Source organism: Calidris pugnax, unplaced genomic scaffold (genome assembly GCF_001431845.1).
Source record: "Calidris pugnax isolate Ruff unplaced genomic scaffold, ASM143184v1 scaffold44, whole genome shotgun sequence".
Lineage (NCBI taxonomy): Eukaryota > Metazoa > Chordata > Aves > Charadriiformes > Scolopacidae > Calidris > Calidris pugnax.
In genome coordinates this window covers 12,287,752-12,308,397 of record NW_015094506.1, presented here as the reverse complement: position 1 = coordinate 12,308,397, position 20,646 = coordinate 12,287,752, and the positions used below count along the sequence as shown (strand labels likewise).

The following is a 20,646-nucleotide window of genomic DNA, read 5'->3' as shown; positions in this document are numbered from 1 at the left end:
CAACCCAGCATAAAGTTACTCACATTTTTATGTGATTTTTTTTCCCCAGTTTTCCCAAATTTTATGCTGGTTTAGCAATTCAAACTGGCTCAGCACTGAGTATAAACAAAGGTATAGGCGGGAGGCAGCAGAAATAGGACCTTTCATCAGTGGTGAACATTTTAACTGCATGAGCTCTTAATGTGTCTCATTTTTCTCTAAAGTAGAAGACCATGCCACTGCAGGTTTGTTACAGATTACCAAATTAATAAGAGTAAAAGCAGCATGGAAACATCCATATATGCCTTGAGTATCTCAACTGCAATGCAAACAGTGTAAAAGCAACTGCACATAGCCCTAGAGAAATTGTTATTCCCTAAGGCAATATTTCCTTTTACGTCAAGGCAGTCAACTGGACACAATGAGTTCTCTTCTAGATTGTAAGAACTAAATTAACAGCACTGGCTACTACCTTTCAAAAGAATAGGTATAACTTTGCTCTTGTAAAAGGTCTTACGTCTTTCACAGGGGCAGGTAAATGAAATAATTTGTCACATGCACATATAGCCAGGAAGCGTGAAGAAGATAAACTTGGGAACTCTACATGCTTGGGTCTTTTGACTGAGAAAAGAAGCAAACAAAAAGAAAAAAGAATTATCCAGTGCTTGTTTCAAATACTTAACGTGCTTCTGAACAAAGCTTTCAGCTGGCTCTGCACCAACCAGAAAGAAACTTGAAACTAGAAGCAGAGATACTGGTTTTCCTTCTTTGATGGAGTAAAAACAGATTTTTATCTCATGTTTGAAAGTATAATAGGCTTGAAATAATATGTGTATAGAGCAAGTAATCTGTGCTAAACTTAGAATGAATCAGCTGCCTTCAACTCATGCTGTGGACAGACATTATCTTTTGGATACTGCATGAGGAATACAAGATGATACTTTTATGATCAGCCTCTGCTCACCAGCTTGACATTGCTGATCTGCCAGCAGAGCATTTTAAATGAATACACCCTACATTTACAGTAAACCAAATTAATTCTAGCACAGCAAGTTGAGAAGAGGTCCCACAACTATTGTCCTAGCAGACTTAGAAGAGGGTGGTGGACAGGTCAGCAAAAAAAGGGTGTTTGTGGAGTACATGTGTATATACACCAACAGAAAGTGAACATTGAGGAATAAAGTTCTTGTGTTTACCATAGATAAAGATCTATACACAGGCATGTAACACACAATGGTCAGCACTGCACATTTTAAAACTTGCAATACAAAAGTAAAAGTTCCACAAAATAAGTAGCCCTCTCCCACTGGAACATTCACAAGAAGGGGAAAAACTTCAACAGATAAAACCCCACCTTCCTGTAAGGTAAATAAAACAAGGATTCATTACTAAACCCACCATGATTACTTTTTTTTTTTTTCAATTCAGCATTCACTTAAAGCACTTCCTGATGAAACTAGATCTTCCCTCTCATGCATTCAGCATGGAATCACTATACCAAGCTGCTGAGAAACTTGCGTCATCTCCTAGATTTTGCACTACAATACCGACTCACTCCACAATCCCACGTGCCACCAGCTCTACAGCACAGAGTCACAGCAGGACAAAGGCAATGACATGACTGCACTGAACATGCCTGTCGTTCAGGGTGTCCCAAATTCAAAGTAACCTTGCAATAAGACAGGCATTCCCAGGTTATGCTGGCATTAATTTGGGAGGTTGAGCTGGGCTTCATACTGTATGTCCTTTCTATCATCATAGCTTCTCAGATTAATCTTCTGTCATGTGATCTAGTTTATGACATGCACTTCCTCTCAAGTATAATATACCAATCCTCATCAAACTCAAAAGTACTCATGAAAAGTAAGGTCAACAATTCAGGATTACCTAGTTTCATTTTGCAACTGAAAAATTCTCATGAAAACAAACTTTTAGCATGGAAAATGAGATATTAGACCAGTGTCACAAGGAATAAATATCTTCTCCCCATTCTTGATGGGTTTTTTTCTGCTTGTAAAATTAATATTGGAAGTTTGCCAAGATTTTCACTTTTTTTTTATTTGATTTTTGATTTGATTTGCTTTTTAATTTAAAATATTTTTGGTTGTTCTAAATGGTTAAACAGCTCTTTTCTGTACAAAATCCAGTACTTTGCTGTTTCACCAATATGAATTAGCAAAGCTAACACAAGACTATTTTTCCCAACTCTAGCCGAAGTTTTCCCAGTAACACAACTTAATTCTTACAATTACACAGTAGTGATTTTGAAAGAAGTGAAAGCCTAATGCAGCTAGTAGGCATTAACACTAGTTGCGACAACTACTTTCTTGACACTGAATTGCAACACTTAAATCCTTCTATTTAAAAATCATTCCTTTATTTTAATCTCCAAAACAGAAGTGGCTGGTACTGCAGTCTTTCAATTAGATGTTACAGTGAGGAGAAGTAGTCAAGATAAAGTTTTCAAGTGACATATTTATCATTTTAATCTTCAAATTTAACTTTAGGCTAAACAAAGTCTATATAACACACTACTAAACAGAATGCATGTCAGCAGACTGTAATTAGCATGTTACTTTAACACACTATATTTAACTCCCATCCACTGTAACAAACCTTGAGACATTTAAAGACACAACACCACAAACCTGAGAATCTGCTCCACCTGAGGCAAATTTTTCACCACCTTTGGAAAAAGCCACAGAAAGTACAGGTCCCTGAAAGAAAAAAATTAGCATATAGTAAAGTGACGCTATTACTGTAATCATAGTATTGTAATGCAAAGAGAAAAACACATATGCCATGATCTAATATAAACGAATTTTTCAATTCAATTTTAATAAAGAACAATTTAATAGTAATGAAACTTTTGCAGAAGAATTTACAAAGATGTGCAATATTAACTCTTCAATCAAGATTCTGCATTTCAATTACTACAATCAATACTAGGAAAATAGTGGCATATTGCTTAGATTTCTATGCTTTAATTCTGCAATGAAAAATTATCAAATATATATTATATTACTCAAGACAATGTGCTTGAGTGATTCATTATCAAAGGTAGGGCTTGTTCTGCATTAAAAGAAAGGAGATAAAATGTCTGCCATTCTTCACAAAAGTTATCTTCCATAAGCTCTCCCCTCCTTAGAAAGCGCTGTTTTTCAAAAGACAAAATGACTAACGTGCCAAATAATTGATTTTGACAACCAAGAAAGTGAATTATTAATTCAGAATGTGATCTATTACTTAACATTAAGCATGCATACAATATTAACAGATTAACTGTGTAGTGGTAGGTAAAAGTGATATATTTACTTAGCGCTTGAGACAAGGTGTATAAATTGTTGTCCACTGAAGTTTATCTGCAAGTTGCAAGATACAAGACATAGTGACACAAATGTTACTTTCCCTTTGAAAAGGCACTGAATAATCTATTAAGACCTTCATTTAAATAGGATTACTGTGTATAGATTGTATACCTTGTGTCCATGAAGAGTGTAAATAAGTCTTCCTTCTAAGAGATCCAAAATCTTAAGGGTACCATCAGTAGAAGCAGTGATGAGATAGTTACCAGAAGGATGGAACGATACACAATTAACCCCTGCTCTGTGAACTAATTTACAAAAGACAATATTCAAAGACTATAGATATCTACCAACAGGAAATGCAGACTTTATTTCTTCACTCTTTTCTACTTCCCAAAGAACAACCTACTTCATTTAAGGGAAAAATAACCAAAGTGCCAGAGCACAGCAGTCTCTCTAAAGCATTTGCTTAGTTCTGTTCTAAAAATTAAGAGAAGCACCGCAAAGTAATCATCAGGGTTCAGTTTGGGTTTTTAGGGTTGCTGGACTACAAAGATTACTTACAAAATGCCAGAATGACCTGTTTGTCCACTTTCCCCAGTAAGGAAAGAAATCATATAATCTAAGCAAATCATACTTAATTGCCAAGAGCTCCATTCTAAAGAAAATACAAACTACATTGTTTTTACCTTTGTAATGCTGCAGTAGCTTGTTCATTCGAATATCCCATAGTTTCACTGTATGATTGGAACCTGCAGAAGCTATACATGTACCACTTGGGTTGAAATCCACAAAATTCACAAATCTAAATACAATTAATGAAGATAGATTGATTATATGGGTCCACAGAAATATTTGGAGAGAGATATATATACATATCTACGTAAAAAACAGTATTAACACTGAGTTGATACAAGCTTCTGTGGAATCCACATGTATAGAAACTCAAATGAAGTTATTTCAAGCATTGGAAATAAGCATGAGAAAACATGATGTGCATGATAGATCAGACTGTATAATCTGGCTATTATAATAAAAGACAATAAAATTGTCCTGACTCAAACCTTCACAGTTTCTTCTAGGGACTTTGTACTCCAACACAAAGAGCTGCAAAGAGTTTGTAAGCCACAAATAAAATAATTTTGTCTAAGAGCAAAATATCTGTCTGTAACCTTTTAGCTTGGAAAAAGGATAGAGACAGCAGTGATGCAATTAGCAAAGCAAATATACAAGATTAATATTCAGTTGCATTTTTTAATTAAAACTCTCATTCCAGTATGTTTAACAAAACTGCACATGAATAAAAGCAAGTATTTTCTAAACCTAAATACAGCAGGTCACTGAAGTTGATGAAAACAGTATTCTGTTAACAAGTGGGGAATTCTTAAACTTCTTGTTGAGGCATCCAACATCAAATAGCATTATTGAAATGGAGGAAAAACATTAAATGTTCAAAAATCCAAGAACAATCTGACTTCTTTCTGGCTTACTTCTTGACTATGGAAAAACAGCAGTGTGCAGAAAAGTGCAGCCAGTTTACCTCTTTAGAAAGATGTGAAATTAATTCTTTTAGCTCACATGAGTGCTGAAAGAATTTTGATCTATTTTCAGGTAGATCATATATATCTGTTAACACCACAAAACATTAAATTAATCTCATTAAAACTACACATTTACATTTCTCCATTTTTTGTAGGAACACTTACCCTCCATAATCTAAGAAGCTATCAATACAAGTTTTATTTCTTGTATCCCAGATCTTAACAGATTTATCCTCACTGCAAGATGCTATTAGTCTTCCATCAGGTGAAAATCTGAAACATGCAGGTGTATACATTACTGAAGAACTGATACTACCTAGATGAGCATTAGAGACCTAAGTTGCAAAGAACCAAGAAAGTCAGTCTGGAATTAAAATGTGTAACATTCAAAGAACATTTGAATTTCTCATATTTCTCATGGACTAATAAAACTGAAAAGCTTCTTCCCTCACTCCTCCCTGCTCCTATTTCACAATCACTACAACTAAAAACAGGCATAAGCAAGAGAAAGGAGCCGGGGGAGGCAACGGCAGCTAAGGTTATCACTTCAGATATCAAAGAGATTATTATAGAAAACTATAGGCAAAAAGCCAAAGACGACACAGTAGAACCTTGCATTCAATTCTAACCTACATATATATTCTCCTGTGAGTTCTCTCTAGACTTACAAACTATCAGCAAAATATTCATGATTATTCCTAGACTGGCAAACTAGGTTTTTAAACAGGAAAATGGATTTGTCTGTAATTTCACCAATCCTTATTATTTTTCATATTGAGAAACTGCACAAGGACATTAGAACACTGTTCAAGAACTTCCCCAGATGATTTCCTAGAGCTTTTATTTTTCATCTCAATGATGAGATACTTTGGAACTTTGTAGGGCTCGCTACTTCACCAGTGTTAAATTTCTTTCTCAAGAGGTTTAAATCAGGCCTCTCAGCTGCAGATTTTCCATTAATATGAAAAAAAAAAAGCAGAGAACAATCTTTTCTTGTCTTTGAAGAGCTGCCCTGCCTTTAAATAGAATGCGAATCTTTACTTGCAGTACAAAGACCATTTCTTTTACCTTTTCCAATTACATAAGCTTAACTTAGACTCATGACCATTATTTCATGCCACTACTGTTCCAAGAATAGTTGAGAAAACCCCCACCGTACATAATAAATATAGAAACAAGTGAATGCTGTGAAATAAGTTAGAGCACAAAACATACAGGACTGCGGAAACAGACATGATACTGACTGAAAATAAATACTGAAGTATTATTTGTCCTTTAAAAGTAAACAAATTAACACCCAGCAACAGATTTAATATGTACAGATATAAACACAGAAAACTTTCAGACTTCAACTAGGATATATATATATATGACATTTGTTTGTAAGACTGATTAAAATATTATTAGTGATAGATGATCATTAATCATCCACAGATTTTTCTTCTTAGTTCTGCCCTAAGAAATAAAAACATTTTGTTAGGAGTTCTGCTTCTTTACAAAGAGAATAAAAAAAAAATGCTTACTTGGCACAGCGAACCCAGTGAGTGTGTTGGAATAGGGAATACAAAAGGCTCTGACGGCGAACACTCCATATTTTTATTGATTTATCATTGGATGCTGAAACTAGAAAGTGGCCATCATGTGAGAAGTTCACGCTACGAACAGATGCTGTATGACCTTTCACTACTGATGATTCTCCATGACTAGGAAAAAAAATGCAAACCAAAACACTATTATATTAAACTGAAAGAGTTTAAAACACCATAAAACTTGAAGTTTACATATTTGGAATCTTATCCAAATGAAAAAGCAATGTATACAGGCTAAATCTTAGCTGCCAATATTTTTTACTTCTTTGTATATTAAATATTAGAATAAAAGACTTTAAAGTAATTATATTTAATGTGACCAATTTCAGAAAACAGTGCAATTAACTAGCAGCATTAGCTCACATACAGTATTTGAAAGAGAATTTATTATACTTTTGATATAGTAATCTACAAAAAGCTGAAGAGTTAAAGTAGCATCAGTCTAAGATCATTCTGAACAGTTCAATCACTACTACTCAAGAAGTCTAAAAACAGTCAATTCAAAATATTTGTTTTTTCCCCAAAATACTATTCTTTGTTTTCTTCATCACTCGTCTCCCAAAAACTAACTGTAGCCATGCAATCCTTATGAAAAGAAATACATCCTTTAAGCCAGAGGAATACTACCATAGTCCTATACATGTGAAATTATGACCTCCAAATTGCTATATTTTTCTTCAGAAACTACAGAATATTCAGTAAAAAACAAAGTAAGACAGTAAAGAACTGTGTTGCTCGTGCTCCCAATCTCTGTTTCTGTCAAAGCCTAGTCAGAGATGCGAGAAGCCAAACTTTTCTTGAGGAAAGACACCAATATTCACATTGGAAATTAATGAAACACATAGCCAGCAAGGCCCAATCCTACTCACATGCAGGGAATCCATAGTCTGACTGTACGATCTTGAGAAGCTGAAGCGAGGAGCTGCCCATCTGGTGAGAACTGTACACTGGTCACTGCTTCTGCGTGGCCTATAAATTTGTAAGCTCTGCATTGTGTCTTCAGCTTCCACACCATAAGAAATCTATCCAAAGAGGAGGTAGCTGGCAAGAAATCAAAGGTATTATGAGTCCACTCATTGTTATTAGAAAAAAAATCAGAGCTATTGACTATGGATTTGGATTAACTAGTAAACTTACTGGGTATGAAGGAGAGGGAACAGTTACTGGCCTTTAATGGATACAAGCAGAAGCTTGGCAGGCAGCAACACTAACACCAGGCTTTTGGAAGGACACCAGAAAACCAGGAGGAGTAAGGTAACTCTCCCACATATTAAGCAAACTGACTTAAAAATACTTCATAAAGATAAAAAATTCCAAAGCTGAACATCATGCAGACATCATTAAGTATGAATCCAGATTTGGTGTTACCAAATACAAGGAACAAGAGACAAATTCTTCAATGATCTCACTTTGATCTCTGAGATGGAATTTGTTTCAAGAATCAAGTGTTTGACTCCGAAAAGACAGGCCAACTTAAACTCAAGATATCATTTCTAAAACACTTCAGATACCTGCACTAAAGTAAATATGATAATTCTGTAATCCTATTTAAGTATCAATTTTTAAGTACATTTGTCTAGTTCAAAATGCAATACGAAGCTGTTGGTCTGATAATAGAAAGAGATTAATTGGGTTTGTTGTTTTTTTTCCAGCTACTTTACAGGTGGGCCATACTATGTACCTTTGAGAAGGCAGACATAGCTTTTACCAGAGCTTGCTTTTGCTTCTTATAGTTTCCTGAAAATAGTCAATAAGGAATTGAATTAAACTGATGAACTGTGGTATTCCTACTCCCCTGTTATCTTCACCTCTGCTAAGCCATAAATAAAAACAAGGGATTCACACTTCCACCCCTCAATTATGAAATCCCTAGCCCTAGTACAGAAAGGGAGTGAGAGGAAGAACAGGGACCTCCTGGAAGCTGAAGAGGACATGAAAAGGATGGTTCTTCCTTTCCCAACCTCTTTCAGGCACCAACATAGCACAAAGGAAAGGAGTCTGTTTATTAGCACATGTATCAAGGCAAGTCTCAAACAAAATATTAGATATTAAACTCTCCTTAGGAATTCAACAGAGATTATTTTTACTTCCGGTAGAAGATCTGGGACCAGGCTATCCCCATGCCCATACCAATAAGCCTAAATTTGACACAGAAGTACAGGATATTCCTCCCCACCACCTCCAACTGTTCAGAACTCTATTTTACAGCAGGATCTTCCTAATTTTACTTGAATGATTTCTTTTTTCCCCCTTTGATTCAGAAAAAAATGTGACCTAGAGTGGCATAAAACAGAGAGGAAAAAATTAACTGTAAGCCAAAACAGAATTTGAAGGCATCACATTGGAAACACAAAACAGACAAGATTGAGGGTTTCTAAAAACAAATAATGCACAAACTGCCAATTACCTGTGGAACACTAAGAGGTACCTTATGAACTACAAGAGGCCATGTAATACCAGTCCTCCTTGCTTTCAGTTCTTAAAACTGAGGGAAATATTTTAAAAGATGACAGTACAATAAATTCAAGGCTTGGTTTCTTGTAGTTTGCTCCCTCACAAATAGATTATCCCAAGGTTAATGAGACAAGCAGTGACCTGAAGTTCTCCTTTCCCTGGGACATCCACAAGCATCTTCCTTGTTCTCCCTCTGGACTCCCTGTTGTCTATGCTCACACAGCATCCTGAAATAGGTTTCTCTCTTGAAGCCACCCGCTCCTTACCATGACACTCAAAGGCTATTATTATCTCTGATGCTACAGTTCCAGCTCAGCTGACACCCCTCCCAACCCCCCATGGTGGTAGAGGGCAGAGGTTCAGGACCTGCACAGGAAAAGGGGAATAACCAAGGGATCCATTGCAGAATTATTTTCCTAAGGCTGATGTGAGTCTATATCCGAGAGGCATAAACTCCAAAAAGGGAACTCTAAGACAAAACTCTGAATCTACATTCAGCTTTGGCCCCTATCCTGCCAGGGAACCCAGATTCCTTCACCACTGACAAGGCTCAGCCAAGCCAGGCTATTCCCTGTTCAAACAGGCAGAAATCAGCTTTGGTGCAGACACCCAATGCCTAAGCATTTTGCTGCATGTTAAACATTTTGTCACAGGTACTAAATACAAGAGTCTACAAGGTAACAGTGTTTCCAGCAATAATTTCTATTATCAATACTAATCTAACAGTTTTAGACATGAAAAATCTACTGTGTAGTTTATTATTATCAAATAAAACTTCTTGGTTTTTCTTTTAATTCCATTCTAGGGTATTTTGCTTACTTCGTAACAATGCTTTGCTGTTTTGCTCTGGCATGGTATCTTAAGAATTGCTTCTTTATCCTTTTATGCATTTTTCTCCCCTCAAGTTCATGTTGTCTATGCATTTAAATGTTTGAAAGGAGGGGAGCAAGGACCATCCAGGACAAGATTAAGCATGAGGCCCTAGAGCAATGCAGAGCAGACCCAGTCGTTAGCACTTGCTACACACACCACCACCCTACAGTCTGACTTTCAACTCCCAGACCACCAGTAGATGGTCCACAGCAGATCTCCAAGGCTAATTCAACGTATTGGAACTGAAACAAAAGAAACACAGAAGGTCCAAAACAATTTTTAAGATGGGCTGTACCACAAGCATGCACATGATCCTAGGAGAAAGCACAACATAACCAGAAACTTGTTTAGAGGTGAAAAACAGAATTTGTCCTTGCTGTAGTAATGAAAGTATTTGATAAGCTGCAAAATATATCTAGAAAGAAAAAAGCTGGAAGTTCTCACCAAGCTGACTCCAACATGCAACTCAGTCCAGTTTATAAGCTCAGTACCCTTATTTTTTTTGTCTCTAAACGTCAGTGCTTTCTGTACACACCCAACTACAGCTGCTGCATCTCTAGGTAATTTGCTTTTCTGGTGATGAGTCATAATAGAATTGAACACTAAAGAATAAAGACGTGGCATTAGGCAAAGGCCAAGTGTACACACCGCTTTGCTGCAGCTCTCTGAACAGATGTCTGGGCTTCACTTATGCCACAAAAGTTATTTGCAATGACACCACATTCAACTTATAAATTGTGAATATTAATGGTATACATTTTCATATATACACATGTATATATAAAGACACGAATTGCTGCAACATGGAATTACCATTACACTCCATTTCCCACAATACCACAGTAGTGAAAATAAGAAAGTCTTGCAAAGATCAGAAGAGACATATTCAGCCAGGCTTTAACAGCTAGGTGTACCCCTTGGTCACCCCTTTTCCCCCCTAATCTCCAATTTAATTAACTCACTTGGTGGAAGAATTATTGGTCAGGTGGAGTACAGGGCTGGGTACATGATGTGTGTATGAATATTCAAACACCACCACCATCAAAAACTCGCACACCTTACAGGAACCTTGCAAATCTGTGTGATAAGGTGCAATGTCACTATACAAACACATTTAACAGTGATTCACAAGATTTCCTACTTGGAGGAAAGCAATTATTAATGGAACCTCTGTCAAGGGGACCAATTTGGAATTCTAAATGCAGTGGATAAATTATAAGGAACTTCTCATAAGTCCTATAAGTTCAAGTTCGTGCCAGTTTTTGTTGTATACTGCATGTATGTACACAAGTGGAAGAGAACTGAAAAGAGTCAACACAATAGCCAAACATTTAATTATCATTCTGATTTTATTTTTTCAAAAGAAACCCCAAAGCCCTCCCACATTATTCAGTGTTAAGTATACATTCAATTTCTTTTAAGCCACTTAAAATCAGTATTTTAGAATATATTCAAGTGTTCCCCACATTTTCAAAGACTAACAGAATAGAAAAATCATTCAGAGTTTCAGATTTTCCAGAAATCTGTACACACTGAATAACAACTGGATTAGAGTATTTCTGTAGAACTGCTGCAACTCAGTTCAAAACCAGCGGAACTTGAAATAGCAAGGTTTTTTTTCCTCCTCTTTCTCTCCCCTTATCTAGCCCCTCCTCTCTCTCCCAACCTTTTTATCCACATTACGAAGAAATTTAACTCTTTTTTTTTTTTTAGGGCTAGGATATTTACTTTTGCTTTTTTCTTTTAGGTTTTAAATAACCACAAAAATAGGATGGAAAGTGGATGGAGGAGGAGGAAGGGTTCACATACACACGGAGAGAATAACTTCTCTAAGAGGCAGATTCACTTAGGCTTATTGCTTAAATAGATAAGGAACACTTCAAATGTCAGTTTGAACACAAAGATAGTTCTTTATATGAAATTTAGTTTTTGCCAAATCCTAAAAAAGTTAATTGTATAAAAGTTGCATAGTCTATATTCACACCGCTTAATTACTTCATCTGAGGAAACATGCATTGCACATACAACTTATGCTCTGCCGTGGAGGAGAACCCAGACCTTTTTCCTGTCATCTCTATTGGATGTAACAATCTACAGCAAGCTTTCCACAAAAGAACACAGTTTTATATAATTTATTGCCCCAGTACATAATGACTGGCTGCCTTTTAAAATTTGATAAATGGTTCACAACTTGTAGATCCACAAAAGAATTCCTTGCTGCAGAGCGGAATGGAATTTTTCAGGAATGTCTCCCTTATATAGTAAAGAAGTGCCCTTTTATAAAAAAAAAAAAAAGGAGGGTTAGGAAAAAAAAAAAAAAAGGAGGGTTAGGAAAAAAAAAAAAAAAGTCAGCTTAGGAAAGAAAAAAAAAAATCAAATTGCAAGCAACTTCCTAAAAATAAGTCAAAGACTTAAAACAGCCCATGCCACACAGTGGCAAACATTTTTAGCATGATTCAACGCTACATCCTCAGCTCCAGATTTTCTTCTTCTGTTGCCCCTCTCTCTCAGCATCCTTCCGCCCAAACCTCTCAACTTTTTAAAACCACTAAGATTCAAGAATATGTCTTAATTTACTCTGGCTTTATTTTTGGCAAGTCTTCACTTATTTCAGGTCTCACTTGCTCCCTTTTAACCCTTCTACCTACTCACACCTGCAGCAAATGCACAACTGCTACATTCCTCAAGTACCCAGACCTCACTACCTCAAGTCCCTACCTATCAGCTCCATGTCAAGAACTACTACACTGTGGCTACTGAAGAATATTTATTACTTCAGTGAAAGTAATCAAAAAGGCTGGAATGCCCGAAACATTAAAAGAAGCATTCAACTTAAATCATATAAAACTAAAACACACAGATATTAACACAAGATTATTTTTTTTTCAAGTACGCAAGGTATCTATCACATCTACTGTCTATAATCACACTTAAAACCGATTAGTGACATGATTCAAGAATCAATATTCCTCAAAACTCATCAAAACAGGATACAGAAATCATTCTAAATAAGTTGTTTTGTAAACCACCTAACCAACAAATCCTGGTTTCTTTCAAGCTGCCCTTTGCCTTTTCAACTCCCTTTACTTCAGGAACTCCAGCTTCCCAACCTTACCCAAGGCTTCCCATTGTACTACTGTGATTAGAAAGAGGCAGCATATGCTGTATTATTTCAGAACTCTATCTAGGGCTGATGTATGCCAGCTGTTGTCAAAAATCTATGATGCAAAATGAAACTGCTCAAATTTTCCTCCGTATTTCCTTCCTCTACCCTGCTGACAGACCAAAATAAAAAAAGAAAAAAAATAATTAAATGGATGCATGGTATAGTCACATAAGCTACGTGTACCTAGGATGCCAGTTTTAACTTGGAAAAGCTTGCACAGAGGCCATGTAAAAATTAAATATACAGCTACAAAACAGCAGTACCTAATGCAATTCTGTGCTTTCTGTCCTTCTCCATTACCTTCAGACAGAAATCTTACTTGCACCCATCCCTATTTCCTTCCCATTTGTGGTACCACCAGCACGTCCTCAGTTCCACTGCTACTACACTCTTCTCTAAACGCATGAGAGCTCCTGAGTCACCCTCATGAGGTAAGTTTTCCAGAATAGGCACAAGACTGCACAACAGTGCCGAAGCCCATCTACAGAAAAAAGCCTCCTTTTCTTCAATCTAATACAGCTAGTTGTCACCCTGAAACGCTTAAGAGCATGCAAACTCCCAGAAAACTGCAGAATATTACAAGGCTTCAACTTTCCACGTCAATGTCAATTCAATAACATGCTACAGCAGCATTACTTAGGTGTTAGATACACGTGTTGTAATGTACCTGCAACATTAGGTCAGTTAACTCCACTGCAAGAACTTTCACTTTTACTTCTGCAAGTAAAAAAAAAAAAAAATCTTTGCTGTAATATTATCTTGCAAGTTCAGTGTGTATAATTTTTTTTAAGAAAAAAAAAAAAATCCCTCTTCAGTCCATTCAGAAGTTTTACCATAATCAAGGCAGACTAAAGTAAGAAAATAACAGATCAAAATTTTACAAAAATAAAAGGCATTAGATCTGTATTCAACATTTTAGAAACTAAACCCCAGTATTTACTTTTGCTTTCCATACAGTTCACCACAGAGACAGAGCTTCTACATCACTACAGATGCATCTGAAGACAATCCAAGGTACCCAATCAAGCATTGCTACCTGCTCAAGCATGTAAAAGCCTTGGAGATCACAGTCCATTTGATTTATGCTACCAGCATAAACCAGCATTATTATTTCTCAAATTTCCAAATCTGATTTTTATCTGCAGCATTACAAGTTCTCATTTGCACATCAGCACGCCCCTCAGTTGTACGATAAGCAGTAAGGCACTTTCCTGAATGAGGATGATAGATAGTCCCATCTTCTTTGAAATGCCATATAATAATTTCTGGGATAGGAGATCCATCTTTTGGGCAGTTCCTCATACCTATGAAATCTTCATGCTCAGGGACTTCAGCACATAGCTCAGTTACAGAGTTAAATCTAATCTCCTTATTTGATGTGTATTCGAAAAACTGATTGCCTCCCTGACCATGACACCCAAACAGAGAAAGATGAGCCCCAGTAGGATGATGTTCTGGTAACACGTAGTCAAGGCATTCCGAAGATATTCCTGCACTGCGGATAGCACCATGCCAGCCAGGACGATCTTCTGGTACATGCAGCTCAGGAAATATGTTTTTTAAATACCAGTTAAAACTCTTGCATTTCAAACGCTCTCTTAGTATTTTTCTTTCAGAAATATCTCCATAGTTTTCTTTTCTTGCTGAAGGATTTCTGTTGTAAAAGTGCTCTTTGTACCCATCCATCCACACCTCAGCAGCGCGTGCCGTGTTCTGCAGGAAATTTGGTCTAGCATACGGTGCACGCTTTGGAAACACATGGCCTACATGGGAGCACGGATGTATTTCCAACATGCCTCCACACTGCCAAACCCTAAACGATAATTCTAAGTTCTCCCCTCCCCAAACATCCATTCCTGTATCATAGGTACCCAGGTACTCAAAATACTTCTTGCTCACAGCAAACAAGCCACCAGCCATGGTTGGGGATCTGATGGGGTCGGTTTCGGATTTGCGCCTGAGACGTTCATGTTTAGGCACCGAGTGCCACTGGAATGTCAGCCGCCAGTCAAACCCCCCGATCATGGGCTCTGCTGTTTGCATGTAGTATTCAAATGTTTTCCAGTCAATGGTGTCAATGACAGGACAAACAATAACAGTCTCGTTCTCAGCAATCCTCTCGAGCAGCGGTTCCAGCCAGCCAGAGACACACTCACAGTGACAGTCTAGAAAGGTGAGGACATCACCAGTAGCAAAGGTAGCACCAATTAAACGTGCACGAACCAATCCTTCTCGTTTGTTGGTTCTTATCAAACGAACTCTTTTCAGACTGCTTATGTATTTTTCAAGTTCAGCCTTCAAATACACTTTGTCGCTCAAGTCATCCACCAGTATAATTTCTTTTAGAAGCACTGAAGGTGATGTTTCAAGAACACTATGTATCGTCCGTAGCAACGTTGACCAGGCTTCATTGTAAAAAGCAATTATAACAGACGTTGTGGGCAGTCTCCTGTAGTCGTAAGATTTACTTTTACAGCCACTCATTCGATTATCTTCAATGTGCCGGTGAAGGGAGATTTTATCACTCAAGTAGATATTAATTGCATACTTCTCAATTAGCTCTTCTTCCTGCTTTTTCTCTTCAGGACTCAGCTGCAGACGAGAGGGCTTACCCCATTCTCCCGGGGCATAAGGATCAGGCGGGGATTTGTCATAAACTGGACGAGCCAAATCCACAGCCCCTTCTGCTCGATCAGAAAAGCGCCTCTCCCATTTCCCTTTGGTGATGCTCTCCCCGGCGAGGGAGGCCCCGAAGGCAGAAACCGACAGCTCGACCACGAAGTAAGCGATCATCAAGAAGCCGAGAAACACGCAGCTTTTGCGGACCCACGTCCACCTTCTCGCCAGCCGGATCCTCATGGCAGGCGATGGAGAGGAGCCCCGAGCAGAGAGGAGCTCCGCCACCCACCGCCGGCTGCCCCCCGCGCCCCCGGGACGGAGAGGGCTACGAGCGCTCCCAGTTTGGGGCTCGGGCCGCCGGCCGAGTTGGCAGCCGGTCCCTCGGTGGCGGCGGGCCCACAGGCTTCCCGGGGGACGGCGGGGGGAGCGGGGCAGCAACGGAGGCACGGGAGCAGCCTCCCCCCCGCCCCTCCGGCTCAGCGCTCCCCTCACTTACTTCCTCCTCCTCCCCCTCCCCTCTCGCCGCGGGACAAACCCCTCCTCCCGCTGTGGTTTGCTCAAAAAGTTGTCGCTTAAGGAAGGGGCAGAGACTGCTCAGCCCGCCCGGCCGGCGCGGCGGCCCGCCCCGCCTCCGCTCCCGGACCTACGGCCGGAAAGGGGGAAGGAGGGAGGGAAGGAGAGGGGAAGGAGAGGGGGAAGGCGGGGGGGGAGCGAACGGCCCCGCCCGCAAAGCAAACGGCGCCCGGCCCCGCCGCCGGCCCCCAGCACTCACCCAGCCCCGCGCCGTCCGCCTTGAAGGCGACGCCGGTCACCGCCGCTCCGTGGCCCCGGAGAGTCCGGATCAAGACGGGGTCCTGCTGAGGGAGAGGGCGCGCGCCGTCAGCCCCCGGGTGCGGGCGGCTCCCCCACCCCATTACCCCCCCCCGAGCCGTTAACCTCCCGCACGCGGCAGCGAGCGCTCCCGGCGGCCGCACCAGCTGTAGCCGCGGGCAACCCTCGGCGCCGGGCGACACCCCCCGGCGGCAGTGCTCCGGTGCCGGTCCCTTACCAGCGGGGAGGCCATGGGCGGAGCGGGGGGCGCCACAGCAACGGCCGCTACCAGAGCGGCGCGGCAGCAGCTCCTCAAACCCCCCGCGCTCCAGGCGCGGCCGGCCGAGCCCCGAATTCATCTAGCGGCGAGCCTTGCCGGCCGCCCATTCGCCGGCCGCCCCGCGGCAGGGGGGGGGCGTGGCCGCCGATCGGTCGTGTAGGTGCTCGACTCCCTCTTAAAGGCGTAGGGCCACAGCGCCCCCCGGCGTTGTCTGGCGACCGGGCGGCGGGGCCTCACCGGTGCCCGGGAGGGTTTCCCCGGCCGGGCCCGGGCCCGGGCCCAGCAGCCGCGGGGCGGAGAGCAGCGGCATCCCCGGAGGGGACGGGGCAAATTGCGGCCTCTTGTATGTCCGTTGGTGGGGACGCGGAGGTGCCGCCCTAGGGTGTGTGTGGGGGGGGCGGCCTCTTAGTGGGTGCCGCGGCAGGAGGCGGGAAGCCCGGCCTGGCGGTTATTACTTAAATAAAAAACAACCCAAACTACAGATTTTCTTACCAGTCTGTCAGGGAAACCCCCCAGTGCTGGGCTGGTTCTCGGCTGGTGCCCCCGACAGCACCGCCGCTGCTTCCTCTGGGATGCTTTAATGCTCTAAAAGTACAACTGCCCTTTTTTTTCTTTTTTTTAATAAAAAAAAGACAGACAACCACAGCTCAGAAATGGTGGTGTCAGTAGTGCTGTGAATATTTATGCAGCTTCGTGATAATTTAGATAAGGGAACCAATCTCACTGAAAAAATGCTGCTGCCATAGCGGTGCTAATCAGAAGAGGGTCTATGCCAATTAGCCAAAGGGGGGCTGTGATAGCAGAATTGTCATTCCATATGCAAGTGTTCGTGAAGAAGTAACTTATTCCGCTTTTACCTTTTTTTTTTTTTTTTTTTAATAAATAGGTGACCCAGCCCAGCTTCAGTGACGTTGGCAGTGGTGAGGATGCTGATGGATCTGTGCAGGTCGCCATAAGCATCCAACTGGCCTTGGTCTGGGTGTGCTTCTGCACCAAGGGAGAAAAAAACAGTTTTTGGAAAATTAGTGCAACAGTACAAGAAAATAAAGCTCAGTAAGCTTTTCCCATAATTGTGATCCTCAGGTTGGCAAACCCTCAAGTGTTCCTTGATTTGTCCAGGAAAACTGATCAGGATTAGTGGAAGAATTAATTTTTTCCCTTTTTTTTTTTTTTTTTTTTTTTTTTGGAAATCCAGTCTGCATTTTACAGAGTTTCGTCATCTGACATTAAACTCTTAGATCCACAGAATCAGGTCAGAAATTAGGCCAACGTGTAAGATTTGTCAGTTATAGGACAGTTCCAAATCAATTGTGTCTAACCATGAAATGCACAATTTAAAATAACAATTTTTAAAGTGCTGGAAAAAGCAGGATTAGCGCGGCAAGTATATAAGAAGGTTTCTGTGGAAATCTGCTTGCCACTCCTTATGGTGATGTTATGCAAGCTGATAATTTGCCTCTACAGCTCCAGAACATGTTTTTTTAAAGAAAAAAAAAATGACACATTGACTTTAACTTGGACCTAACTAAAGCTACGGTTTTATGTCATTATTTGTTCTTGATTTGGTTTGGGGTTTTATCTTGGTTTTTTTTCTGTGTTTACACAGCTCACTCACCCGTCCTGTGTGCTAACTCCCCTGATTTTGTTATCACAAACTAAAACATAGTGTTAAAAAGAGTGATAAAACTTAAATGTCCCACATTCTACCATGTTGCAGGAACAGTGATTTAACTAGTTAAACTTAAATTCACTTGGCCCCTTCACCTTTCCCAACTGTTTTTCCAACTATCCTCTTTCTCCTAGGGTTTATCAGCTGTGAATGATATCAGCAGGGAGACAGCCAAGTTACATTTAGGTCCTATCCCTCTGGGAAGCTGGTTTAGTACCAAACTTTGAGTGATCTTAAGTTACTCTGTGTTCTCTTTTCCTTTTTTTCTTGAGTGAGAGAGACTATACTCTGTACTGCTGCTAATTGTGTATTATGGTATCACAGTATTTCTGGTACCTTGTGTTCTCAGGTTCAGACATGTTCTGGAAGCTCCTTAAAACCCAGTGGACAGAAATACATGTTATTTTATTTACAAGCTGAGCTAAATGACAATTCTCAGTCATACTGAATCTTTTTCCTTATGCCTTCTTCACAGCTGCTCTACTTCCAGCAGCTCAGTATCTTTTACTCGTTTTGGGGTGCTAGCAATAAACTGTACCTGCCCACAAAATTCCTGAATTATAAATTGCCAGGTGATAGGCATAAAGCAAAGGAAGGACCAGGATTACTGAGAGAAAGAGGGCGGTATCTCTCTTTCTACAAATAGCTGGAAGAGTTTTTCTCAAATTGTAGGGCTTACAAAGTTAGACCGTTCCTTGCTGCTTTTCCTCACCTGAGAGTGTTTTGAAGACTCCCAAATGCTTGTAGGAAGCAAAGTATTCCCTTGCCACAGACATATAATTAGCTATAATGACTGTAGTTATAAAGCTGGCAGGTAATAGTTTTTATGCTGATCATTTTTTTCTCATTAGCATGCATAGATTTTATTTGTAGAACAATTTTAAGTTTATTGTAACCCGTAATAATTTAATACAATTATGAGTTGGCATTGTCTTCTTATGGTTGAGAATAACTGCTCTGCGATACACAAGTGCAATCTACTGTATTAAGTTGTTGTGCACTGTGATGACAATGATAAATGGTGCATCAGAAAACATCTTCCAAGCGTCACGTCTCAGCAGGCTGTTGTTTCAGCAGCTGTGAAGTTTTGGTTTTTTTCTCAGTCACTGAGCTAAGGTAGTATACATGTCCAAACAGAAATTGTATGTATGGAGGAACATATGTTTTTAGGATTGTAACTCAAGGTTCATGCAGGCTGCATGGTCACTGTAGGAAAGGACCTAGTGAAAGTACGTGTGGAATTCAAGGACACATAGAATCATAGAATCGTCTAGGTTGGAAGAGACCCTTGGGATCATCAAGTCCAACCATCTACCCTACTCTACAAAGTCATCCCCTACACCATGTCCCTTAGCACAGTATCTAAACGGCCCTTAAACACATCCAGGGATGGTGACTCCACCACCTCCCTGGGCAGCCTATTCCAATGCCCGACCACTCTTTCCGTGAAAAATTCTTTCCTAATGTTCAATCTAAACCAACCCTGTTGGAGCTTGAAGCCATTCCCTCTTGTTCTGTCATGAATTACCTGTGAGAAGAGACCAGCACCAACCTCTCTACAGTGTCCTTTCACATAGTTGTAGAGAATGATGAGGTCTCCCCTCAGCCTCCTCTTCCTCATACTAAACAGTCCCAACTCCCTCAGCCGCTCCATGGAGAAACTTGGTACCCTTTGTGCATATATGTTGCAATGTGCACATCAATTACACTGATCACATATGATTTCATAATAATTGAGGTAATACAATGCACGTGCTCAAGGGGCAAGTGTAATACACTAGCCCACCTGAAGTTCCATCATATCTAAAATGAGGAGTTTATGATTTAATGTTAGTACAGAGTTTCAGTGTCAGACCTGTCTTTAAAATAAAACTGAGGGCCCCTGACTTTAATTACATGGAATGATACTGAGGACAGCTGTGTTAGCAGCAGAGCTCTCCAGACCCCTGGAGAGGCCCTTGGCCCTCGGGCAGTTTGCAGAGGGGGCACAGGAGCAGGCAGCCGTGCGCCGCGGGCGCTAGAGGGGAGTGTGAGATACGCTTTGCCAGCGTGGTGTCAGTCATTCATCCACCTACATGCAGGAGAAGAATGTAGTCTCAGGGCACAAAGATTTAATTACAGGCTGTCCTGCAGTTGTAGAACCATTATACCTTTTGCCCCCAGCTTCTTTCCAGCCTCTGATCCTGTGTTTTTTTTCTCCTACATCAAGGTGGTTATGAAAATAAATATTAAGATGGTAAAGTAACTTGTGGAGTACTGTTGGTTTTTTGGTTTTGTTGAGATTTTCCTGTCAAAATCCCATTAAATTCTGTTTGCCAAGAGCAGCAAGACAACGGAAAAGAAAAGGATATCAAGTAGGTA

The 20,646-nt window shown here is 40.3% G+C and overlaps 2 protein-coding genes across 4 annotated transcripts in view; both read right to left on the bottom strand.

Annotated features, from left to right (window-relative positions):
• The window catches only part of POC1B (POC1 centriolar protein B), a 54,729-nt gene extending 38,017 nt beyond the window's left edge, over nucleotides 1–16,712 (bottom strand). For 2 of the 3 annotated variants that reach the window (XM_014964104.1, XM_014964106.1), the window contains exons 1-8: nucleotides 16,575–16,712; nucleotides 16,299–16,383; nucleotides 7,284–7,455; nucleotides 6,349–6,528; nucleotides 4,991–5,098; nucleotides 3,974–4,089; nucleotides 3,459–3,592; nucleotides 2,628–2,696 (exon numbers count right to left, since the gene is read on the bottom strand). In XM_014964104.1, coding sequence (XP_014819590.1) covers nucleotides 2,628–2,696; nucleotides 3,459–3,592; nucleotides 3,974–4,089; nucleotides 4,991–5,098; nucleotides 6,349–6,528; nucleotides 7,284–7,455; nucleotides 16,299–16,383; nucleotides 16,575–16,589 — 879 coding nt within the window. In that variant the 5' untranslated portion in view covers nucleotides 16,590–16,712. The remainder of the gene's footprint in view (nucleotides 1–2,627; nucleotides 2,697–3,458; nucleotides 3,593–3,973; nucleotides 4,090–4,990; nucleotides 5,099–6,348; nucleotides 6,529–7,283; nucleotides 7,456–16,298; nucleotides 16,384–16,574) is intronic. The other variant, XM_014964105.1, reaches the window with a different exon arrangement.
• GALNT4 (polypeptide N-acetylgalactosaminyltransferase 4) lies at nucleotides 12,091–15,990 on the bottom strand. The gene has a single exon (XM_014964103.1). The coding sequence runs from the start codon at nucleotides 15,764–15,766 to the stop codon at nucleotides 14,015–14,017; it is 1,752 nt and encodes a 583-aa protein (XP_014819589.1). The 5' UTR covers nucleotides 15,767–15,990; the 3' UTR covers nucleotides 12,091–14,014.
• Nucleotides 16,713–20,646: the final 3,934 nt, after the last annotated feature.

What these genes read in the sequence shown, in the direction of transcription:
- GALNT4 (XM_014964103.1), bottom strand. Translation starts at nt 15,766, where the DNA reads ATGAGGATCCGGCTGGCGAGAAGGTGGACGTGGGTCCGCAAAAGCTGC.